At 43.9% G+C, this 25,828-nt stretch overlaps 1 protein-coding gene across 2 annotated transcripts in view; it reads left to right on the forward strand.

Annotated features, from left to right (window-relative positions):
* Window positions 1–15,063, forward strand: part of LONRF2 (LON peptidase N-terminal domain and ring finger 2) — a 37,074-nt gene extending 22,011 nt beyond the window's left edge. The window contains exons 5-13 of one of the 2 annotated variants that reach the window (XM_055701983.1): window positions 407–632; window positions 2,601–2,697; window positions 3,052–3,166; window positions 4,489–4,610; window positions 5,323–5,481; window positions 8,471–8,633; window positions 10,652–10,801; window positions 11,169–11,341; window positions 11,700–15,063. In XM_055701983.1, coding sequence (XP_055557958.1) covers window positions 407–632; window positions 2,601–2,697; window positions 3,052–3,166; window positions 4,489–4,610; window positions 5,323–5,481; window positions 8,471–8,633; window positions 10,652–10,801; window positions 11,169–11,327 — 1,191 coding nt within the window. In that variant the 3' untranslated portion in view covers window positions 11,328–11,341; window positions 11,700–15,063. Of the gene's footprint in view, window positions 1–406; window positions 633–2,600; window positions 2,698–3,051; window positions 3,167–4,488; window positions 4,611–5,322; window positions 5,482–8,470; window positions 8,634–10,651; window positions 10,802–11,168 lie in introns of both variants that reach the window. The other variant, XM_055701982.1, reaches the window with a different exon arrangement.
* Window positions 15,064–25,828: the final 10,765 nt, after the last annotated feature.

The following is a 25,828-nucleotide window of genomic DNA, read 5'->3' on the forward strand; positions in this document are numbered from 1 at the left end:
TGTCCATGCTCATGTAGGCATTTACTTTCATGGTAAGCCTGTTTTCTCCATTGCTGTTGGATCTCTTCTTGGGATGTACTTTCTCAGAAGAATAAGAGAATGAAACTCTTCAGAAAACAATGTGATACCTTCATGTGGGGATGGGTTATATTTGTGGGCATTGGTTTTTTTTTTTTCCCCCCCACTCGATTTTAGTATGACAGGAACGTAATTTCTAGAGACAGGAGCTGTAGGGAGAAAACTGGCCTTATTTCATGCAACTGGAGAGTGGACTTCTCTGATATGGACCTTTCTCCCTTGCTAAGTTCATTGTGGGCACATTGATCTATTGCTGATATATACAACTAATAGAAAAAACAAAGCAAAATTGTCTCATGCTGTATATAACTGTTCTTAATTTTTTTAGGATACTGTGTTCAGGTTAACAAAAACCCCGTCCCAAGAATCTGATGTATTTAGAAGCACTGATTCTCCTGTTTCACATCATGTTCTGGATCTGTATTTTGAAGACAATAAGAAGTCTTTGGGAGCTATTCTCTCCAGTTTACCTGGGGTTGGCTTAAAAAGAAAGCTGTCCAGTGATATGAGGGATTTACAAAGCTTGGATGTCCCCAGTAAAATTCCTAGAAAAGGTTTGTGTTGTAGCTTAAAAGGGGATTTCTTTTGCATATACTGAAAAACGATATTCTTCCTCCTTTTTCATAGGTGTCAGTGAAACATTCCATACAGTGATTGAAATAATATTTTGTCTGATGTGTTTGTTTCTGCTGTAACAGCCTATTAGTCTTATTCCAGAGCAGTTTCAATAAATTCAATGAACACCGTTTTTCTTTTCTCAAATGGGCCCTTTCCAATGTGTAATCCACTAACAGTTTAGTCTTTGTGTTGCCAGTGCCGTTTCCATTTTCTAGGTCTGAGAGGTATAGCTGAACTTTATTGTCTTTCTATATGAAGGAAAGATGCAGTAAGCCTGGAAACTAATCTTTTAACAGGCATCAGAAACAGTCACATGCAAATTTAAATGAAATTTTCCAAGCAAACAAAGAAGTCTTTTAAAGGGTAATAAGCCCCCCCCCCCAGTCTTCTGTCACTTGATAGCTGTGCTTACAATTGGTATGCCTCTCAAGCTTCTAACAAAGACCTCCAAAGTGGGTTTAGTACTCGGTATAAAAATGCTGAAGGCAGTATGTTGCACTGAGTCATGAAATAATAGGTTAAAAAGGATGTCAAAAATGCAGCTGTACTAGTGTACATTTTTTCCCTTGAAAACAAAAACCTACGCTTCTTCCTCAAATCTGACTTCTGCCTTGAGATGTTAAAAGTCCTCAAGCGCTGCTGTCGGTCTGCCACTTCTGCAAATGATCAGTGTATGGCCACTTTCTGATCACCTTGCTGTCAAGGGAAAAACCCTGTTCTTCCCTGTGAACTGCAGACTCAGTAAATAGATTGTGAAATCTGACCTGCCTGTGTCTTCACAGTGAAGGACAGACATGGTGTTTTACCCATAACCATTAATTTCTGGTCTGTGCTAGATCCCAATGCCATGTTACTATTTGCAGAATTAACACAGTTGCGTTCTTGCTATTACTAAATGCTAACATGAGATGTAGGTTAAAGATAACGGTGTTTTTCGTTGTAGGCCCACACAGTACCCGTGCCCTCTCCCCTATCCCATCTGTGCTTGAGATGAACCAGATGCTGAGCGTGTTATCCTTTAACAAAACATCCTAGTGTTTTAACTTAGCATAAAAAGCTGAGCTTTTTTTTTTTAATGGTCAAGAATTTGGTTAATTAAAAGGATGTGGAGGCAGCATTCGTGGCTCTGTTGCAACTCATCACTGAGCAGCAAAGATGAGGATTGTAAAGAAGCTGCAGAATCTGCTTGTGTAAACGTCATCGGAAGCTTGAGCTGATAGCTCCTGAGCTGAAATGCTGCTGCTGTGAAGTTTGAAGTCCATACCCTTTAAGCGTGTTAACGACAGGGATATACCACCCCCAAAAAAACAAGGGTGGGCAGAACTTTAAGTGAAATGTTTTGCCTCTGTGTTTGCAGAGTGCTGAGCTAGTGAAATCAGTATTAGCTAATGCAACTCCAGTAGTCCTTAAACTTTAAGCTGTCTGAAACTTGGGATTTGCACAGCAGCCTAGTCTAGAAGAATGTAAGCTTTTTTATACTTGTAAGAAAAATTACCCCTGCTGAGAAATCTATAATAAACACTGAAATAGTTTGTGTGTAAACAAATTAAATTCTGGACTTGATGTACTTTAAAACATCTGGCCTGGCTGATGTGGGGGTGGTGGTGGTAGCAAAGCAATATTATTTTTTTTTTAAAGTCTAGTTTTTAAAACACCAGCCATTTTTTGAGAAGTAAATCATGGGTATTCAGTTCTAAAGTGCTTTCTCTGGCCATACACATCCTCTGCTCTCCAGAAGATTTCCTGCCAGAAAGTCTAAAACTTAGGTGGAAAATATGTTTGTTTGGAACAAAACTTCAAAGAAGGAAAGAGATAAATTGGGTTATTTATGGAAAAACAACTTAAACAGCATCTGAAATTGCAGTACTACAATATTTACTATAATCATCTTCTTAACTACTTAGATGCAGATGCTTTACCTGAAAACACCGCTGTCACTTCAAGTGAAATACCAACAACTCTGGTGGATGCGTCAGACTTTGAGTGTTCCCTCTGCATGAGGTACGACTGCATTGACCTAGGATTACAATCAGAAAGCCTTTCTAGCTTTTGAAAACGCCTTTCATGGTATCAGAAGGGAAACCTGCCAGAGAATGTCTAAATCGTTACTGTGTTCCTTTTTGCTGGACCTTGCATCTGGTGAATCTTTACAGATGCGGCTTTCTCCATTATGCCTCCATTGCTTACCACTTAGAAGGTTTTCATTTTTAGGTCCTTAGATAAAACTGTCACCTGCTTTGTACAGAAGCAGGAAAGGAAGACATGGCTTGGTCTAGTCACCCCTTTCCACAGTTTGGGAGTCTGAATTGTTATTGTTGGCAGCTCAGCTTTTCTGTTCTGTGTTTGCATATTCAGGTTGTTCTATGAACCTGTTACCACCCCCTGTGGACACACCTTTTGCCTCAAATGCCTTGAGCGTTGCCTTGACCATAATCCACATTGCCCACTCTGCAAAGAAAAACTGTCCGAAGTAAGTATGTCATGCCCCAATTAACAAAGCTGCACAAAGTTGTGTTCTTCTGAAAGTAGAATTTATATTCTATAATTACAATACATAATTCTACAAAAAGAATGAAAGGGAAAGAAAACTCTGTGGGTATTTCCTCTGCTCTACTCACAGGCTGCATCAAAAGCAGCGTGGCCAGCAGGTCAAGGGAGGTGATTCTGCCCCTCTGCTCTGCTCCGGTGAGACCCCACCTGCAGTGCTGCATCCAGCTCTGGGGTCCTCGGCACAGGAGAGACATGGACCTGTTGGAGTGGGTCCAGAGGGAGGGCCACAAAGATGAGAGGGATGGAACACCTTTCCTTTGAAGAGAGGCTGAGAGAGTTGGGGGTGTTGAGCATGGAGAAGAGAAGGCTCTAGGCAGACCTGATTGTGGCCTTTCAGTGCTTAAAGGGGGCTTTAAGAAAGATGGGAACAATCATTTTAGCAGAGCCTGTTGTGATAGGACGAGGGGTAATGGTTTTAAACTGAGTGTAGATTTAGACTAGATATAAGGAAGAAATTTTTAATGATGAGGGTGGGGAAATAAGTGGAACAAGTTGCCCAGAGAGGTGGTAGATGCCCCATCCCTGGAAGCATTCAAGGTCAGATTGGACAGGGCTCTAAGCAACCTGATCTAATTGAAGGTGTCCTTGCTCAATGCAGGGGTTGGACAAGGTGACCTTTAAAGGTCCCTTCTAACCCAAACTATTCTACGAAACAGGAGCAGCACAGTAGTACCCACAGCATCATGAAGATGTGCACAGACCTCATTTGCTCCATAATACATTTTGTCATTTCTTGGAAGACAAGGAGGGGTTTGCTGGTGCTTAAAGCAATAGAGGCTTCCAGTATCATGTCAGGCTTATGTTTGGGGAGTCCCAGCCATAGCCCTGTTCATACTGCATCTCCAGTTTGTGTATCTACCTGTGGTGAATGAGGAATGGTCACTCCTTGGTCAATGCTTCTGTTCCAGCAGACATAATGTTTGTCATACTTGGAGTACTTCTTGGCAGTAATCTGGCAGCTCTAGGTGAAAAGAATATGTCTTCTGCAAAAGTGAGGGGGGATTGTCTTTTCTTGCTGGTGGTACAAATTCTGCCAAAAAAAGGGCAGGGGTTATAGTTAAGTAGGCACTGGAGTCAACCACATACCCTAAAGTGGAAGTCTTGATGCATGAAGGCTGGAAAGGAGGAGGAATCGGTACCATCCTGACTAATGTGCTGTTTGGCCTTAGGAAAGGGATGGGTTGGGAGGAAGAGATGTTACTTGTTTTGTTGTCAGACTGAAGAGCTGACTCTTCCTTGCAGTTTCTGGCAAGCAGAACTTACAAGAAGACCGTCCTTACAGAAGAACTGATAGTCCGTTACTTACCAGAAGAATTATCTGAAAGGAAGAAAGTGTATGAGGAAGAAATGAAGGAATTGTCAAAGTAAGCTATTTACTACTGACAGCTGTTACAGAAATGTATTTTCCAATCTAAATTACTGAAAAATCTTCATTTGCTTACGAAAATGCACAAACTGAATGAATTTGTAAAGGAACCTGCCAGATGTTTATCTGTAAAGGTGTCAAAAATACAAAACAAGTAAAAATGTGCTTGGATGTTAGAGAGGCACGATGATACTCTAAAAATGAAGATCATTGCTTTTTTCTCTGAAACAATATAATAGATTTAAAATGTATAATGTATGGGTTTTTTTCTGGGAGTAGAATTCAAGTTGTAAATGGGTTATACTTCAGGTTGGGAAAAGTTCAAGGATCTGGTTTTGTCAGTGACTTGTGGATCTTGTGCTACAACTCAGCTGAAAAAAAACCAAAACCCACCCAACATGCAATTAAGCCTGAAAAAATTAAGTGGACTAGTGGACTTCCTCAAAATTAAAGGGGTTTACTGAGCTTGGAAATTCTGTACCATCATGCTTTGAACATGGAAGTGGGTTAGAGGCATTGTTTCCTTAGTGTATTGACAGAGAGTCCTGAAATATGTTTGTCTTGTAAAAATGACAAACCTCAACCACATACAGGTTTGCGAAGAGCAAGTCTAAGGAAACCACTGGAATCAATGTCACATTAAGGGTTTATGCTGAATGTAGCACTTGCCAGAAAAAGCCTGAACTTTTTTTTCCTCAATTATCTTACAGTTTGAATAAAGATGTTCCCATCTTCGTATGTACCATGGCCTTCCCTACCATCCCTTGCCCACTCCATGTCTTTGAGCCTCGTTATCGTCTAATGATAAGAAGATGCATGGAAACTGGTACCAAGCAGTTTGGCATGTGCTTAGCTGACGAATTAAAAGGGTAAGGAGTTGAGCTGAGAATGTCCCGTTGTTGCAGAAGCTGTTGTGATGCTAATGGAGTACTACAGCACAGTATACTTGTCTCTCCAAACTACTGCAGTTCCTTCCAGTCCTGCATGTACCAATACTGAAGTTGCTGGCTCTTTAGTTTTGTATCTTAAACATCCCTTTTGATGCAAAGACGTAATTTTTATTGCTCCTCTGTTGAATGCATAGCAAGAATACAACTTATCCTGCTACTACAGACTCCTAAAATAGCACCTAATTGTCTGTGTGGTTGGAAAGCTTTCTAGCCTGTTTGTTCTGGTGAAAGTTTTCTGTCTGGGTAAGTTTGTTTCTCTGTCTACTCTATTTTAAAAGCCAAAAATAATATTAAAAAATAAAAATATCCAAACCTTCCATAGCTTTCCTGCATAGGTGGTATCATTTGAATGAGACAAAGTATACCCTTGGCTGAGAAGTCTGTTTTGCTGCTGAATGTTGAATTTTGATGTTTGTCTTTACCACCGTGTTGCAATGTCTAAACTATCTGCAGTGAGTGGGTTGTGTTGTTGTTCTATATGATCTTGCCTTTAATTCATTTTTGTGAATTCTGATACTGGTGTGTTTCCAGCTCCCTATGTGGAAACTGACTAGATGACTGGTAAAGGTCCCTTCCTACCCAGACTATTCTATGAAAACCTTCAGGTTTTTAAGTCCTTTATAGATAATAGGTTTTTGGGTGAAGGGGATAAGAAGATGCTCATAGGGAAAAATACAAGGTGGTCTCTTGAGAGGTCTGCCTTATTAGATGTGATAGGTAGTTGCTGTCTTCAGAAGGTATGTTGGCATAATGCAGATTGTAGAATGGGAATTTTTAAGAACACATTAGACAGGCATCCTCAGGAAGCAGCATTTTTGTAGGTGATCATCACTGGAGCTGAGAGGAGGGCAGTCATACTGGGGCCTGGCATCCTTTCCATGTCCAGTTCAGTTGCGGGTTTTTTTGAGGGTTTTATTTGTTTGGATTTTTTTTCCCTCCCAGACTGGATGGTAAGGTGGCAGTAAGAATACAGAAGATGTTGCAGCTTCCAGTTGGCTCTGCCTGTGCTTCATGCCATTTGGCATGCTGTCAGTGCTGCATGCAGCGAAGTTCAGGCTTCAACAGCAGCTGATGCTCCATGGTCCCTTTCAGGCTTGTTACCAATTTTCTGGAAGCAAATACTTGTAAGAGTGAGGACAAAACGACCCTAGGACATCACTGATAACTCCCTTTGCATCTGTGAAGGCTTGTGGAAGAGCCAAACTTAGTTGGAGTCAGGCCTAATACAGAGGGCCAGGGGGTTATAATCCCAGAACTACAAGAACTGGTTTATTAGATAGTGTTGTAAAGGTTGTTATTTTAAAATGCAACCAGTGTGGTCAAATTTTGATGTCATGTCTGTTTTGAGTTACTAAAATAATTAAACTTTTTAACCATGGTAACTTTTAACAGTGAAGCACAGGAAGCCTTCATCTGTAGACACCTGGCAGGCTGTTGTAGCTTCTTACATTAAGTGAAGAAGTTCTCCTGTTTATTCAAAATTGCGAAATCAACTGGGAATACAAAAAGTGGGGAAACTTGTTTTGCTTCATCTATTAAGACATGGATACATACCTCCCTTGAAAAAGTGACAAGACATGTTCAATTTATTACCTTCCTCTGTTTTATTTCTCCATTTTAAGTTAAAATTGGGAGAAGAATATAAACTTTTAGTGTGTGTCTGTACATTTCAGACCAGTCTCCAGGTGCTTTCTTGTCTCTCTTTGATTAAAGTCACTTTCTATCCAAAAGTAACTTCTCAAAGAATGACAAAAAAAGAAAAATCATTGTTTACTTCTAGATCTAAATTCGGTATGAATGCCACTAAAATCATTAGTTTAAAACAGTTGTTAAGTAGCTGTTTAAATACTTACTTTTCATAATCCCACTGGTAGAGCACCGGGGCTTAGCTGTGTGCAGCTATACTCCTCTTGCTCTTCCTCACTTTGTTCTGTGCAATGGCTGGGACAGAACGGTTGTTCAGTGGTGAGTGTTTCCCCCTGCCCCACCACGATTTCTGGTAGAGTAGAAATGGGAGTAATTTCCCCACAGTGCTACTGTTTCTTCATCACTCCAATATAAGAAATGGCAAGCCCTGGTAAAACAAGTATTTCCCTGATGAAGCATTTATCAGATTCTGCAGGGACTTGGTATCTGGACATGAGACCAGGTACAGTACATTCTCCTGCTTAGCAGTAGGCTGAGATGCAGAAATGCAAATGCTGGCAGGTTAATGTATCGTGAAGTCATTGCACAGTCAGCCTCTCCAGTGAACTCACTACAGCACAAATGTAGAGTAGGTGAGCTTGATAATTTGAAGTAGAAAAATAAAAATTGTTGCATGCTTGTTTCCAGAGCATGATTAAAACCTGTGCCTACTTTAAATATAACAAACATGCTTTTGTAAAGAGGGTATTTGGATTTGTTTTGGTGGTGTTCTTTGCTTTTTTTCTAACTTGAAACAAGTGCAAGAAAAATCTTGCTATATATTGAAGCTTTTTCTTTCTAAAGCCTGTAATCCTCTGTTAACACCTCAGAGTAGGGGGATAGCCCTCCCAGCCCTGCGTTTGTTCCTCAGTTTCTGGACTTCATTATGGTATCTTTACCCATCTTGTTTTCTTTGCAAACCAGGTGAATTTTGCCACCAGCAGCTGGCAATTCCCAGCATGGAATGTGCTGCACTTAGTTTCCTGTCCCTTCCCAACCTTCCCACCCCGCAAATACACTCTGAAGATGCTGTTGCCCTGGATCTCTGAGGGAAGGCAGAAAGGGTGGGGGTTATGTGACTTATGTGAATAAGCAGAAATGTATTATCACCAAAATAGGATCCTCTTTCAAATAAGAAGTGGTGAATTAGGCCCAGTATTTGACCTGATGTGTATAAACACTTGCTGATGACTTCCACTTTTATGCCCTTCTGTCATTTCAGATTTGCAGATCATGGCTGTATATTAGAGATCAGGGACGTAAAGTTTTTTCCTGATGGGCGCTCAGTTGTTGATACAGTTGGTGTCCGTCGTTTTAGGGTCTTAAGCCATGGCCAGCGAGATGGATATAACACAGCAAACATCGAGTATCTTGAAGATAAAAAGGTGATCTATGGCGCAAAGTTATTCATACCCATGTATTGCTGGATTCACTTAAACAGCCTTTCCTTGTTGCATTTCAAGCTAGCTGTGCATTAATTTTAAACCAATATCATTATAAATACTAAAGCTCTATTTTGAAAATCATGGAACAAACTTTGTCTCTTCCTTCCCTTTCTTCCTTTCTGCCCTTATAATTATCTCTGCTTGAAGTGTTACACTCCCTTCATGGATCTCAAAGTAGCTTCTGAGACTCGGATGCTAAGTGCTGAGGTCTGTCATGATGTGTAGATGAGGTCAGAGTAATGTTTTAAAATTACGGTACGGACTTGAAACCCTTCTAAGAGCACGTGCCCCTGTTGTTGGAGAATTGACTATTCTCTTCTGGCACTGAACAGAGTTGGCAGACTTCATGTGACCTCCAGGCTCTCATTTACAGAACAGGGCCTCAAACAGGTGTGGGAGTCCACTCAAAGTGAGATTTTAGTGATGTGTAGTTAACTGTGCCTTACAAGCATCCATCAGAGCTGGCTGAGAGCAGAGAAATGCAGAGGGGAGCAGGTTTTAAAAACAACACCTCTTAAAACCTGCATCAATTGCTTGTGATGGGCGTTGGCCAAAGGGTGAATTTTTGGCCATGCTTAACGGTGACTTTCTGGATCATCTTCCAGAGCATGTCCATAAAATCTGGATCCCTCTTAACACTGAGTTTAGTAGTAATCTCATGCCAGTTGATGAAGTCCAGTCTGGTCCTATAGCTCTTCAGCGTGCTCTCATAGTTGAAGTGCAAGTCTGTAAAGTCTTAGTAGGGCTTTTCTAACCTGTGCAGGATGATGCAGTTGTTTGCCAGGGCAGGAAAGGCAGATCGCATGGAGATGCCTCCCCCTGTCAAAGGTTGGAGTAGGTAGTCTGCTTGGAGTAAGGGCTCTGCCATCTTTAAGTCCCCAGTGATGGGTGGTGGAACACAGGTAACCAAGCATTGTTTGTAGATGGTGCCAGACACCCACCTCTTCATAACTAGGGTGAGATTTTCCTTGTCTCACTTGAGAGGCTAACATCTGTGTTCAGCACCCTATGTCCATGTTATATCTGATGGTGAGAACAGTCTAAAGCTGCCCATTTTATCTGCTCTGGTTTAGATACGTACCTTAAAATGAGATTAATTGCCCTCTAGAGCTGTTTCTTCTCAACTGTGAAGGGCATCCAGAGCATCTAGTCAGGTGTGTGCACCTGAGTAGCCCAATGAATCACATCATTGGTGTGTACAGTTTACGGGGGGGGGGGGGGGGGGGGGAAGACCCCAACAACCCCAAAAACCCCAAATGAAAAAAAACCCCAAACCAAATCACCGATTTGGAGTGGGTTTTGCTTCTGCTTTTTTGTTTTCCCTAATAACCAATAGTTAGGTCTGTTCAACTATAACACTTTTTGCCTCAGCAAGGGTATGTATGTTTTGTTTTGGGGTTTTTTTTGTTGTTTTTTTTAATGGCCATTCCTGGTATTGGGAAAGCATCCACTTCCCCTGCTTCCTGCCTGCTCAGGTGTCTGCCCTCCTCCTCCTCCTTGGCTGTCCTGACATGGCCTTAATGCTTCTATAAAATACTGCTGGTCTCTTAAGTGCTGTAGACCCCCTGTCTCTGTGCTCGTTGGCAGTAGTGTTTCTTTTGTTTTGCCAGGTGATTTACCAATGTTCAGAGGTCCTTCTGTGACAGGAACTTGAGATTGTGGGTTTGAGATGATTAATACGATTTCCTAGGATTAGAGAGCAGATACTTCTGTCGTGCCAGCATTTTGGAATGGACATTAACAAGGCAGTAACTGCTCCAAGAAATGTCACTTCAGAACACCTAGGGGAGGGTAAAAAGATTTCAGCATCACAGGTTTGAAATCTGAGACTTACTTAGATAAGGACATTTGAACAGCTGTAGTCACTACATTATTTTGCTTCGTTTGCTTCTGGGGAAGCATATGGACTCCACGGTATCAAACCTGTTTTGTTCCATCTCTCTTCTTTTAACGATAAGGTTGAAGGACCGGAATATGAAGAACTTGTCCGTCTTCATGATTCAGTTTATGATCAAGCTGTTGCCTGGTTTACTTCTCTTAAAGACAATATGAAAGTACAAATTCTGAATCATTTTGGGTCCATGCCAGGAAAAGAACCAGAGCCACAGGTAATAACACTTTCCTACTGATGCAGCCTTATTCCATACAGATTTTTTACGCAAGACTACTTCCTGACAGGTTTTTGCTCTGCTTTTCTACGCTCTAAACTCTTATTTACCCAATTTTAATCTATTAGTATGAAGCACAGAAAACAGTTAATCAGTGGAAAGCAGTGTATCAATGTAAGTTGATATTTGAAAAGATCAGTCCTAATAATGTGTATAGACAAGGAGAGCACCTGAAATTAAGTGTTTAGTTGTTGTTTGAACTGTTTTGTGACAACTTTATCAAATAGAAGGTGGAAAGAAAGGTGGTGCACTTCAAGGGGCAGTGCCAGTTGAACACATGATTGCATGTCTTTCCATCTCTTTGCAGAGCAATCCCAGTGGTCCTGCCTGGTACTGGTGGCTCTTGGCAGTGTTGCCTCTGGAAAACAGAGCTCAGCTGGCTATATTGGCTATGACCTCCCTTAAAGATCGTCTTATCGCCATCAGACGCGTATTGATATTTGTGACTCGCAAAAGACCCAGATAACATGGACTTCAGTTGTGAGTGGGCACCAAAACCATCTCAAGACAGGTTGTTCTGGGGGAGGGCAAAGGGGGAGGGTTGTTTTTTGGGTTTTTTTAAAGATTCCTTCAAAAAGCAACAGCCCTTTGACTGCGTCTAGCATCCGTTGATTGCATTGGTTTGTTATCCTGGGTATTCACCAAACCTTGCACTCTCTCCTGTTGTCCTGATGAAATCTGAGCCTCTACAAAGCTGTGCTACAGTTAGAGCGCAGCTGATAGATGTGGATAATTGCTTCAAAGTACTATGGTAGAGTTGATGTTTCTAGCCTGCAAGAGAGTTAAGTACTAGAGTAGCACCATTGGCCTGCATGTGATTTGGATTTCCACTTGGTAGGAAAAGGAAACTGGACAGTGGATTGAAGAGGTGTTTCCTAGACTTTCTTGAAGGTAGTGAACAGAAGAGGAGTTACGCTGCCTGGCAGAAGTATGCATGAAGACTATAATCAACAGTATGCTCCGTCAGTGAATCGGTAGGCAGTCTGTCACACACCCACATCTCTCTCTTCAGGGAATAGCAGTCTGTGAGGAAAAAAAAAATTAAGCTGTTTGTGGTCAAGGCATCTGAGGATGTTTATCTGAAAGAATAATAGCTACTGAATAAGTACACTATTTAGTAGCCTTAGGTAATCCCTTGTGTTGTGATTTGTGTGTTGTAGCAGATTGAGTATGTATAAAATGTTTGGAAAGGTGTACTTTGGTTTATTTGAAAAGAAAAATCAAAGTAATCCTGGCTGGTCCTATTGCTAAATTCAAATCAGACAGTCTCCCTCAAGTATGGTAAATGCTGCTGTGAAATAACAATTTCACCCCAAGTACGAGGGAGGCATGCTGCAGTTTACTCTGAATGCCAGCTCTGCAAGTGAGACTGGCAAGGATGAAACATGGGGAGGTTTGTCACCCTCCTGCCTGCAGTGTCATGCCAACCTCCCGTTACATTGGGGTGATCTCTTCTGAACGTGTTTCAAACCGAAAGTATTGTAGTTTAGTACCGGTTGCTGTATGTGATGGAAATCAGTCCACAATAACACCATGAAAGGAGGCACAAACCAAACCTCTAAAGGCAAGTCTCAATGCAAGCTTAAGTCAGGTGTTAACCTTCATTTGTCTCTTTTATGTTTTTATATATTGTTTTGTTAATATCTAACTTTGATAGCTATTAAATCGATCACTTGTCTGTCCGATGATCAACATTTGCTCAACTGCCAATGAAATAACTAAGTGTTACCAATTCAATTGGCGTAGCTTCCTATAAGTAGAACTGATACTACCAACAGGGGGGAAAAATGTTGACTTGAATCTCCATGTGCTGCAAGCACAGCAAGACCAATGTAAAGACTTGTTCATGTGCAGAAGTCTGGTAAGAAGAAATTGCTTTTTACCTAAATGGTCAAAGTGCCTGGTTTCTTTCTTAGTTTTTTTTTTTGTCCTTATTTGTCAATGAAGATGTATTTAAACTTTTTTTTTCCACTTTGCACATGAATTCTGGAAGAAGACTGCATTAAAATGCAGTGATTGCGATATATTACCTGCTCTCTTTGGGTATTGTAGTTATAACCTGTGTGGTCTGGGAAACAAAAATACAGGTTTTTTTCCTTTCAGCAAATGGCTACCACAAATGGTTTCTGTAACATACCCTGAATGTACTGTAACTGCCTCTACCTTGAACACGCCTTTTCTATTTAAATAGTTTGTAATTATATTCTCTGAATTGTGAAGTGCATAACTTACAACCAATGATGTCATAACCTCTACAGTAGCCTTCTGCAAATTCTGCTGCCATCACCAAAATACTCAAAGTTAAAGTTGAATGCATTTCCTCCAGGATTTGAAGACAAGGAAGTCACTGAAATATAAAAGAGGAGTTTTATGTATGAGGGAGGAAATGTCAGAAGTCAGTAGGTCTTCAGCCCACCATCAGCTGAGCTACTGAAGAGTGGTTTCACAAAGTAATTCTCTGACCAGAAGATGGACTGTATTTGATCTCGCAATCCTTTCTGTTCAGGTTCCTGTTCTTCCCATCCCTTTCCATGCTGTGTATTTCTTCTAGACCCACTTATCTTGCTCCTTCATGTGTTTGGCCTAGTTTTGAGTATTGCTAGTTTAGCTGCGAGGGGACCCTGATGGTATTTGTATATTGCTGGTCCCTGATCTTAAGTGTGCTTAATTTACATATAGGAGTGTGTTTAAGAAAAAAAAAAATCAAGGTGCTAGTTAGTGTCTTCTTGGCTTTGCCTCAGTAACTAATGTGAATATTCTTCTTTGCAAAAGTGATTTTTCAAGATATCTACTTTTGAGGTACTTCTGAGAGGAAACCCTATGGAACAAGAGAGATTGTTTACTGCTGTTCTGTAATGTGCAAAGACACGTTTTACATCGAAAGCGACATTACTATGTTTGTGAAGGTCTGCATAATTAATGGAATGATAGTTACCGAAGAGAATACTGAACTGTAGAGGGATTTTTTTTTAGTCAAGGTTTAAAGTGGTTTGTGAATATTTCAGTGACTGATGTTTTGGATAAATGATAACAACGTAGGATTTGTCTGTGTATGGATGCAAATAATCATATTAGCAGCCCAAAGCTGACATTTCTTCCAAAACATTGAATGCTGATTGAATAGCGAAGCTTTAATAAATAGAAGTACAAAAGATCACCACTGCCCTGTGGTACTTGCTTTCTAAGGGAAAGTACCAGTTTCAATGTTACCAAATTATCTCTGCCATATAATCTCTACAGCATCCAGTAGTACCTCATGGGAAAAGCTAGCTATGTCATTTCTCTCTGCGAGGATATGTCCACGTTACAGCCGATCTACACTTAAGCGTAACTTGTCGCCAAGGTACATGTGGAAGCATTGGAGCTGAGCTCCTGGAAGAGATAGATAGGATTTGTTGCCTTTCTAGCTCATTACACTTTTCTTGCTTGCTTTCCAAGCAAGGATGCTGGGATATATGATGAGTCTTTTCACTGTGGTGAATGTGGCCCTTCTTTATACACCGTAAAGAGGCCAAAAAAAAAAAAAAAAAAAAATCCCTCTACCTCTACACCTGTTGTTCACCTGTAAAGCTTCAAGCTACAAAATTATATATATATTTTAACCTTTTTTTGTCTTTCAGAAGCATACTAATTGTTTGCCACTGAGGCCTTTTATCTACTGTATTTTAATATGTTCATTTGATAGTCATCAAGATCTCTTTGTACTTCTAAGCTGTAGATCTTGTCATGTTTCTTACTGCTCCTTTTTCCTTGTTCTCCAGTCCACTTTTAAATTGATAAATAGAAAGCTGTACACTCTCTATTCCTATTACATTTTACACTAGTGGAACTGGTATTTTGGTAGCGCCTTAATTTTGCAGTTGTGAAACGATTGTATCAACTCTTATCTGGGGCTTCTGACCAGATTTAAACGAGTATGTTTAATGTAGATAAACTTGAAACCATTTTTTACTGTTTTAAAGCTAGTTATGAAATGGAGTGTGTACATATGTATAAATATAAATTATTAATCTGCACCTTTTTGTATCTAGTAAATACAGGAGAAGTTCATGTTCTAACCACATTTGGCACTTCTTGTTGCATAAGCAAAGCCAAAACTTTTTTTTTAAAATTGCAATGTTCATTTCATGTATATTTGCAATATTCATGGGAAATGTATTTAATTTATGTGATATTTGGAATAAAACAGATTGAATTTACAAGAGCGTGAGTTTATGTGGAAAGCTTTATCGCTCTGTGAGGGCTGAAAGCTGTGGTAAATACGGTCTGACCAGGAAGAAGCTGCTGATGTGCTGTGGTTGGAAGGGGGATCATAGTTTGGTTTTCCTGACAGGACCCCAAGGGATTAGAATTGGCCTGACGAGGTTTTAAGAAGCAAATGGCATTCCAGAAGTGGCAGTTAGCTGTTGGGGTTCACAGGTTGCATGGCAAAGGCTTTAGCAGCGGTGTGACAGAAGCAGGGGAGGGGAGGCTGTAGAGAGTACAGCACCGTGGGGCTGGCTGGGGATCCCGGGGCAGCCTGTGGTGTGAATTCGCTGGGTGGGAATGCGAGGGGTGGATTTGAAGGGGAGCTGGAGGTTACCAAAGTAGTGGAGAGGTAAACCTGCTCTTGGCAGGGGTGGGGGGGGGGGATGAACCCTTAGCTTCCCCTGTGAGTGGGATGCGATAAAGTTGGGAGAGGGATCACGCAGTGGTCTCTTCCTTTTGTGGCTTCTTGGACTGAATACCTATATTTTAGCCTGAAGTGTGACCTGACTGGCCCAGTGAAATAAACTCTGGAAAAAATACAGTTACAATTAAGGGCACAAAATGTTTTGTTGACTAAGCCCAGTGAAATAAAGTACCTTCAGGGTGCTGTGAGGTGGAGGCAATGCTTCACACCAAGTCACTGGGCATGGCTGGCACCGGTGTGGGAACTGGATGCTGGCCAGGCTGCAGCAGCAAAATGCAGTTGTGGGAGGGCAAAGCTGAGCCAGATAGCTGAGGGACAGGATATGCTCTCTGCAATGTCTTGCTGCCAGTAGAGCAAAACCACTCTAAAGGAATTTTTGCATTTTTTTGTAAATATTAGCCTTTATTTTTTTCTTTTGGTGTTGGATTGACTTTGGCCTTTGTGCCTGTATTTACTGAATGTCTGAGCAAACAAACATCAGTTACAGAACTGCTCTTTTAAAAGAGATTGCAAGTGTGTGTTGGAGTATCTGTGTATCTGCTTGAGTTCTTTGATATGCTAGACAACAGTGTTCTTGGAACATCATTCCTTTCACCAAAGGAAGGAGGTGAGGAGAGATGACTGATGTAGTTTTCCTTTTTATTATCCAGATCCTTGTGTACCTCAAGACTTTGAGAGCAACAGAAGCAAAATAACTGCATGAAGTTAGTAAATATTAATAAGATTTTTTTTTCTGACTCTGCATGTCCTTCGCTAGGAGATGTCGAGCCCTGGGAGGGCAGCATGTCAGATTGTGCCCGTTTCCCTGAGCCATATAGAGTGATGCCATTCCTAGAGTGTACAAAACTTAGTGGTCTGTTGTCCTCTTTGTATTGCTCTCTGCCTCATCACACCAGGAACCTGAAATAACACTTCTTAATTCTGTCCAGCAGCATTTGGAAGGCCAAGCACTTCCTGAAGCTGTTGGCTGTTCAACCACCAAACAAGAAAAAAACGAGTCATCTGGACCAAAAAATCTGACACTTTGTATCTATGGGGCAAAGCAAAAAAGTAGAATCCATGCCAGCACTTGCCATAGTTCCTCTAATGAACACATACACTACACTTGCAACTAAAAGGCATGTTTTCAATTGCATTTACGTTACCTGGTAGGAACAAGTTGTTTCTAAATTGAGTATCATTTGCTGACAACTTCTACAGCTCTTTTCTGCCATATGTGGGGTTCAGCCTTGTCTGCTAAATTTGGGACTTCATGCATCCATGGAAGAAAATTTCTTCACTTTTAAATGCCACTTACGTTTTATTCTCATAAACACCTGCTGTTCTTTTTGTGCAACAGTCATGCTGGATCCCTGCTCTTGGGAGGATGTGGATTTTGAGCACAGAAGCTGGTCCTGGGAGCCAGGCCAGTTAACCTCACCATAGACCGAGTCAGAGGAACAGCTCCGGTCGCCTTTCCCCCACCCAGTATAGTCCAGAGGCAGAGCTGAAACTTCTCAAGTTTTACTCCTAGTGTCCATGTAGACCTGAGGATAGTATCTTGAGGATGGTATACTGCAAGTGTCCAAAAGCATAATTTTCTTTAACCATAATGAAAGACAAAGGGAAACACCTCCATGTAGCCCCTTTACCCCATCAACCCATTCAATGTTCACCATGGCATTAAATTCTCCCACCCACAGTTCAGCTCATGAAACCCATGGGAGACACACTGCCCATCTTGGCTGGGGTCTTTCCTGTGATTCCCAGCTCGTCATCACGAGACCTTGTTCTTCCCTTGCTGTTGCACTGTTTCTCTTTTCACGGGAGGGGAGAAAAGAGAGAAAAGGTAAGAAAGAAACCAAATGCCCAGACAGGTTTCGCTGGCTGGTGGCTCCAGTTGCCAGTTTTTTGGCTAAAGCTGCAGTTGGAGAGCAGGTTCAAGCAGCAGGACCCCTCATGTCCTGTCAGAGCAGAGCTGACAGGGAAAAGAAAGACACTTCTAAAGCAAAAGGAGGGAGGAACATGTAATGTGGTGTCCTTCATCCTAAGAGGAAAGATACCTGACTTTAAGCCTAGGCTCATCACTGCCCTAGAGAAAACGTTCTCTGCTGATGGCTGAGGCACTTCACAGCGCTGGCTGGCTGCCCTCGTTGGCTAACAGGAGATGGACTTACTGTGGCTAAGCAGTCATGGTATCAAAAAATGTCTTAAGTGCTCCATGGCAGCTTTATTTTCTTTTTTAATTTCTTTTTCTTTTTAATTATTTTTTATTTATTTTTTATTTTTCTATTTCTTTTATCTTAAATGATTTGGCTTGAACAGAAAGAGGGAAGATCATCCATTGCCTGAATGAAAGGGCCCTTACTCAGCACCAACGTGATTTCCCCATTCCCTCTCTGTGAATGTTTTTTGTGGTGTTCAGGTAAGATCTATCCCCATGAGGCTGCGTGGAGATCTGAACCTGCCAGTGACATGTCTTTTAGCAGTTCCAGTTAAACCACTAGCGAGGTTCTGTGTTACAGAGGACGGTTCCTATATCAAGGTATGTAACAAGGCTGTCAAGGTATAGTTGGTTTCTGCAAAGTACATGCCACCAGAGCCTAAGCTGCATCAGGGGCTTCACTGAAGGGTGGCTCCATTTCTGACACCTCCAGGCAGCTGCCTGGAGCCCCTGCCTGCCTGTACTTTCAGCAAACATTGTGCTGGAGCATCTGGAATACTGTTCTCTACAGGTGCATCAACAGGTGCTTCTTCATGTGGAGCACTCTGCAAGCAACTTCTATTTTAGTAAATCTCTGAGGTCTTATGTGGCAGTAGGACCCAAAGGGTGCAGACCCAAAGCTTAATTGCCAGTGGAGACTGAGGTTCAAATATAGGTATTCAAAGAAAACAAAAGTTATTTACCCAGAACCAGAAATCATGGAGTATGTGTGACACGTGCGTTTCCATCCCAGCCTCCTCCCCCCCTCCTCTGGGCTCTGTTTCCCTGCTCTCTCCTGGAAGTGAGGGAGCACCCACACCTCAAGCACCCTGCTCTGCAATGGGGCCAGAGCAATCCCAGAGGAATGCCCAATACTGAAGTATCCAGCCTGGTTTGCTTGAGGTGCACCATCCCCAGTGCTTAAGTGTAGGTGTGGAAAAAGTGTCTGAAAGGTACCAAGTTACTTTAGAGTAAGTTTTTATTCTCTTTTGTTCACTGTTGCAAATTGGCTCTCTGCCTCCACAACAGGTGTAACTACATGGCCCAATGTGCCTTCTCAACGCTGACTAATACCGGACACCTGAAAGTACAAGAAATGCATGAATGGGAAAAGAATCTGGTAAGATATTTCTCCCAGATCCCTCCATTTCAGGCTTTTGTATGTTCTGGAAAGCTTTCTCTCTTCCCCCTCCCCTTCCCCCTTCCCCCTCCCCTTCCCCCTTCCCCCTTCCCCCTCTCCTTCCCCCTTCCCCCTTCCCCCTCCCCTTCCCCCTTCCCCCTTCCCCCTTCCCCCTCCCCTTCCCCCTTCCCCCTTCCCCCTCCCCCTCCCCCTCCCCCTCCCCTCCCCTCCCCTCCCCTCCCCTCCCCTCCCCTCCCCTCCCCTCCTCTTTTTCCAGACGTGTTGTACACAGATTTTGAGGGAGGCTCTGACCTTTAGCAAGTACTGCGGTATTATCATGGCATTCATAAAAACCAATCCACTCCTTCTTTAATCCTGCAATATTGTGACATCAGTGCCATGACATATCAACAAATTCCTCAAATTAATTGTGCACAGATATCTTTTTATTTCTTTTTTGTTTGTTTGTTTTGTTTTTGTTTTGTCCACTCTCAGGATTTCTATTATTTCTGGTATATTTTCTTTTGCTAGAGAAGTCCAAATGGATCACACTTTCCTAAATGAAGGAATTGTAAAAAAATGGTCCTCCCACTCTTGCACACTTGAGTGTTTTGTTTGCTGTGTAGTTACAGGATTGTGTTCAGAGGCTGTGTGTCTGAATCACAGGCTCCTCGTTTTGCAGAGGTACCTCCTTACCAGATGGTGCTTTCAAGCAAGTAATTTTCTTGTTTACTTTGCAGCAATTGATGCTGCTTAAGTGTCAGCTTTGGCTAGACGTTTTCAAATAGTCAGTACGTGCCAATTCTACAGTGCAGTGGCTTCTTGATTTCATCTTTATGGCTAATAACAGGTAATTCCTCTTGGAGGATGTGTACCAAGACACCAGTAAGAGCTGATGCTTTTCCATTTTTAAGACAGCCTGGGTGTATATCTTTTTTTAGCAGAGATACCTAGTCGCCTTCAGAGAGCCAGCTGCTGACTGCAGTTTGCCTTTCGCTCAGCACTGTTCCCTCTGTGCTTAGAGCTGGAAAATCTCTTGGCACGGAGGAGTTAAATATTTCTGAGTTCTCGTTTGAGTCATCTGTCCCTGCATCGAGAGTGGGTTTGCTTGCAAGCACGTATGGGATTGGAGCCGGTCCTGGAACAGGATCGCACAGCTCACGTCTGACATGCACCCACTCAGGCAGAACCCAAGGAACAGCCACTGCAAATACAAAGACACCGAGAGGGGAAGGGACGCACAGGACCTGGGGAGGATTAGCTAAGGACAGTTTGTCCCTTTGCCTTCATTGCTTTGAGGTAGAAGAAGGAATTCAGGGAAAGCGGGGAAGTTTTTGGCTCTGCCTCTGTTTGTAAACTGCTTGTGAGATTGTTTTCTGGCACAAGCAGTGCCTGGCACAGAGCAGCTCTGTGTGTCCACAGTACTAAACCCTCTTTCCCACCCAAAACATGCAGCTTCACAGAAACGACCTCTTGATAATGGTCCCTGCATTGTGCTAACTCCTGAGCTGTGGCTGCAAATTTGAGGAGGTGGGGGTGGTTGGGCTAGTAGCATTATCTAGAAGAAACCTGAAGATTTCCTCAGCTCTTCTTAATTTGCTCGTATAGATGTAGCCTTGATGGATTTTTTTAGGTAATGTGGAGTTTCACAAGGAGCCCTGAGTGTGTGTGGGGTGAGCACAGCTGGGACTGGGGCTCTGAGGGCAGCAGTTTGCCTCTGGCTGCCTTCAGATATGAGGCTGGTGATTGGCACAGGGAATCCTAGCAGGCATCTCCTAGACAATCACATATGCAAGGCTTTACAGTGCTCCAGCTTGATCTCCCTAAATGGAGTATAAGGTCTTGGTCTGCTAAATGTGTGGGAAGGGGAAGGAGTGGAGCACTGAAGAAGTGGCAATAGATTTTGGATGAAATCACAGGGAAGCATCCTAAGGGGTTTGCCTGTTTGTCGTATTTCCCATTGGATCAAGACAGGTTACGAGCCCAGGTTCGTGCAAACAGGGCTGATGATGACCAAAGAGCCCAGAGTACACTGCACCAAAAAGGAGTTTAAGGCCACCAGCCTGAACTGGAATAAAAGCCCGTCTGTCCCCATGCCCTGTTTCCAGTAGTACCCAAGACCCCAGGGAAGAACAGGAGAACTAATACTTTGTCTTGCAGCCTCTAGCACTGAAGAGACTTCCTCAGCCAGGTGTGATGTCCGTGTGTTTCAGAGCCCTCAGCAGATCTCACTTCCATGTTTTTTATGGCACCTTTTTGAACCCATGGGAACTTTCACCATCCACAGCCTTGTTTGATGAGGATGTCCGCAGGCAGGCTGGAGGGTATCTGAAGGACTACTTTTTGTTTGGGACTAGGATCTTACTAGCTTCCCTGTGTGCTCCCTAGCCCTTGTATTGGAAGGTTAAATGTAAACCATGGGGGCTTGGTCCGTTCAGGGCTCAGGTGGGTGAGGATGGGCTAGTGAAGGTAGATTTTTGGAAGAAGTCATGGGCAGGTGGCCTTAACAGCTCACCATTCCTCTCTTCTGATAGAGCAAATAAGAGGTGCCAACAGGAGGCACCAGGAGCTGAACAAAGGAAGTGATTCTTCCTCCAAGCCCACAATCTATTTGTTTTTCCACTTTTGTTGTGCTGCTAGTGCTGGCGTAGAGCTTTATCAGACCAGGGAGTCCAGGCTCAGTGACACTCTCTCTTAGAGCCCTCCTGTAATTCCTCACAGTCAGCCTTCCCCGTATAACCCTGAAAGACTCAGCATTATCAAGAGGGAAGAGGCATCTCCATGCACAAGATCTGTGGTGCATTCATGGAGGCTCAAGTGAGCCAAGCAGCCAGACAACTCTGAAGGCGTCTGGATCGATGGTCTTTGCCAGAATAAGTCAGAGATGTTTCTGCTGGTAGCAAAGTTGGCATCATGTGCTAGAAACATATTTTTAGCTATTTTTTTTCTATTCAACAGGCAATTTTGCCATTTCCTCTGCCCACAGTTTTAGAAAACCAAACAGCTAGCAACGCAGAACAGATGGTAGAGACAAATCTGCTTGCAGCATCCAAAGTAAGTAGAAGATGTTTTTGCTATCTGTGAGGTAAGTGGCCACAAAATACAGATGCTAGTCAGACTAAACCCATGCATCTCAATCCCCTTTAATTTGCTGTTGCTGGCAGTTGAAAGGTCACCTCTGAGCTTTAGGAGTGTCAGCTGACAGCAGACCATGCCAGTGTTATCAGCCAGGCACTGTAGGGATGGATACTTGGCTGTTACCTAGTATTTGGAAGAGTTGGAGATGCTCCCAGGTCTCACTCTGCATGGCCTGGCTTTGTTCTGGCCCAGAGCAGGTCCCATCTTGCCTGCTGCCTTCTTCTTCTGCCCTTTATCTAGTTCCCATATTTCTGTTGCAGGCTGACATCTTTCTTCCCTTCTCTCCCAGCCTATCTGAAGCTTGCCAGTGAGAGAGTGCTGTTCACAAGACAAGGAAAAGACAACTAATGCTGGAAACTTCCCAGTGGTGTGCTTTGACTGCTCTAAGTAGTGCTGATTCTACCGCAAGCTGGATGTGGTCACAGCTGGGTGGGAGGGCTGGCAGGGGAGACCTGGGCGTCCACGCTGTGCCAGGGGGACCATGCGTCTTGCTGCTGGGGCTGCTCCCCTGATTCTTCCTCTGGTACATCCATGCCTTTGGGGATGAGTGGGGAAGCTCAGTGGAACAAGATCCAGTCAGATAGTCTAGATAGACCGATCAAGTCAAGCCTTCAAAGGAATGGAGATGAAGGGACAAACTGTCCTTAGCTAATCCTCCCCAAGTCCTGCATGTCCCTTCCCCTCTTGGTGTCTTTGCATTTGCAGTGGCTGTTCCTTGGGCTCTGCCTGAGTGGGTGCATGTCAGATGTGAGCTGTGCGATCCTCTTCCAGGACTGGCTCCAAACTAGTTCATTAGCTTGACTAACCTCATCTCCTTCCGCTTAGTGGATGAGGGAAAGGCTGTGGATGTTGTCTACCTGGACTTTAGTCAAGGCTTTGGCACCATCTCCCCCAGCATTCTCCTGGAGAAACTGGCTGCCCACAGCTCGGACAGGTGCACTCTGCACTGGGTAACAAGCCGGCTGGGTGGCCGGGCCCAAAGAGTGGTGGTGAATGGAGTGACATCCAGCTGGCGACTGGTCACCAGTGGTGTTCCCCAGGGCTCAGTACTGGGGGCAGTTTAATCCTGTTTAATACCTTTATCAATGATCTGGACGAGGGGATCAAGGGCACCCTCAGTAAGCTGGCAGGTGACACCAAGCTGGGCGGGAGTGTTGATCTGCTGGAGGGCAGGCAGGCTCTGCAGAGGGATCTGGACAGGCTGGATCGATGGGTCAAGGCCAACTGTGTGAGGTTCAACATGGCCAAGTGCCGGGTCCTGCCCTTGGGTCACAGCAGCCCCACGCAGCGCTACAGGCTTGGGGAAGGGGGGCTGGGAAGTGCCTGGTGGGAAAGGGCCTGGGGGTGCTGGTCAGCAGCCGGCTGGACATGAGCCAGCAGTGTGCCCAGGTGGCCAACAAGGCCAACAGCGTCCTGGCTTGTATCTGAAACGGTGTGGCCAGCAGGGCTAGGGCAGTGATCGTCCCCCTGTACTCGGCACTGGTGAGGCCACGTCTCGAATCCTGGGTTCAGGTTTGGGCCCCTCACTGCAAGACAGACGTGGAGGTGCTGGAGCGTGTCCAGGGAAGGGCAACGGAGCTGGTGAAGGGTCTGGAGCACAAGTCTGATGAGGAGCAGCTGAGGGAACTGGGGTTGTTTAGCCTGGAGCAAAGGAGGCTCAGGGGGGACCTTATCGCTCCCTACAGCTGCCTGAGAGGAGGCTGCGGGCAGGTGGGGGTCGGTCTCTTCTCCCAGGTAACAAGTGACAGGACAAGAGGAAACAGCCTCAGGTTGCTCCAGGGGAGGTTTAGATTGGATATTAGGAAAAATTTCTTCACTGAGAGGGTGGTCAAGCATTGGAACAAGCTGTCCAGGGAGATACTGAAATCACCATCCCTGGAGGTATTTGAAAGACGTGTAGATGTGGTGCTTAGGGACATGGTTTAGTGATGGACTTGGCAGTGGTTTATGGTTGGACTTCATGATCTCAAAGGTCTTTTCCAGCCTAAATGATTTTATGAATGATTGAAACACCTTCCTTCTGAAATATACTAAAATCTAGCAGTCCTTTGCCGAGCTTCCCTGCTCTTCTTTCCCTGCACCTTTCCTGTCTCTCTTGCTCTTTCCTGTACTGGCAGGCGAAGAGGCTGGTGGGTAAGGAAGGGAGCAGGCAGCATCTGAAAAGAAGCCAGGAGTAGGGTCATTTTGCTAAGCCACCTCACTGCCACCCTAACCTGACTTGCTGCACTCCTCTGCTCACTCCAGCCCCTCCTCAACAACACAGGAGGCCGCAGAGCTGTGTGTAGCCAGGCTCTGTGTAGCTGTTGTTACAGCCAGCTCAGTAAACCTACGAGTAGTAAAACTACCACAATTTCAGTTACCACTGGTTACCCAGCTCCCCTCGTTTTATATAGTCTAACAGGAATACCGGGCTGACTTGTCACCCTGTCTTCTCCCACCTCTGGCTAGCTCTTGGCTCTTGCATGGGCAAAAAGCCTGTGCTGCACCCAGCCAGCCCAAGGGCCTCTCCGTGACCCAACCCTTTAACCACTCCCAGGCACCGGGAGAAGAGCCCTACAGCAATCCTTCACGCTGCCCTGTGTCCCACCAGCTCCATTCCTGCCAAAAACTTTAAGCCTTTGAGGGCTGTACAGATGCAAGTATTTTTCCTAGGCGTATTTGTGCAGACAGTTATTGCCTGTATGTTCTGTGTCCCTCTGGGAGTTTTAGTATAATATTTGTACTTCGGGAAAATTCAGCTCTTTTCTCCTTGGAGATTGGAATCCCCTGTGAGTTCCCAGAAGCACCCTGGGAACAGCCCTGCAAACCTGCCTGCATCCTTGCATCCCACTCAGCAGCCAACGGAGAATCTCGGTACCTGATTGCTTCTGGAAAAAGGCAAAGAGGTTCCTTTTAATGCTTCATTTCTCTTGCTAGTTTTTTAGATAGGAAACCATGCCTGGGTGCAAGGCTGTGCCTGTGCTTTCAGCCACACCGGTAAGCACCCAGTGCCAGTGGACTGAAACCAGCTTCCTCACCCTACAGCTGCTGGGAGGTAAATACATTATCCTGCCCCGCGCTGCAGACTGCTGGGACTGAACCATGACCAGTCGCTGACGGAGACTGTGTTATGTTGCAATAGCTACTTATTATTGTGGTTAAAATATACCCAGAGCGTATAAAACATGAAATAATCCCTCCCATATTTCTAGAGGGCTCCAAGTGTCACTGCCAGCAATGCCAGCAACAGTGGGACTCCATAAGGACTCGCAGCTGGAGGAACAATCCTTCCCACCACAAAATTTTAAGCAGCCTGGTGATGTCAGCAAGGCTTCCCAGAGATACAGAAGTCTTGGTTCTCATAACTTTGATGAAAATTGGTGGCCAAGCAGAGAAGAAAGATGCCCTTAATTCCAGTTCCCACTAAGGAAAAGTCTGCATTTTTAGATGCTACTGATCAAGCAGAAGAAACAAGTACTGAGAAAAGTAGGCTGGGATGGTTCTGAGAGCCCTGGGAACTACTTGTTTTAGCAGTACATCTGCCATGTCATCTTGTTCCCGCAGAGCATGACTAATCCCTATGGTACACAGCAAGGGCCTGGCTGTCACTCCAACCCGGTGCCGGTCATAGCAGGCAGTCCGGCAGTGAGTCCAGGCTTTGGGCATTTTTATCTTGTGCTGAGGCTACTCAACAAGGTGCTCAGAGCTCCCCTTCAACCCCACGTCACCTGCGCCTGCTTTCTCTTGTTAGCAAAGATTGCACTATGTAGGAGAGCAACGCAAAGCAGCATGGACCTTGTAACTGCTGGCAACATCAGTTTTTTGGCCTCAGTACCTATGAACAAGCCTTCTATTCTTTTCTCTTACAGTAGGACA

The sequence above is a fragment of the Falco cherrug genome, chromosome 2 (genome assembly GCF_023634085.1).
Source record: "Falco cherrug isolate bFalChe1 chromosome 2, bFalChe1.pri, whole genome shotgun sequence".
NCBI classification, from domain to species: domain Eukaryota; kingdom Metazoa; phylum Chordata; class Aves; order Falconiformes; family Falconidae; genus Falco; species Falco cherrug.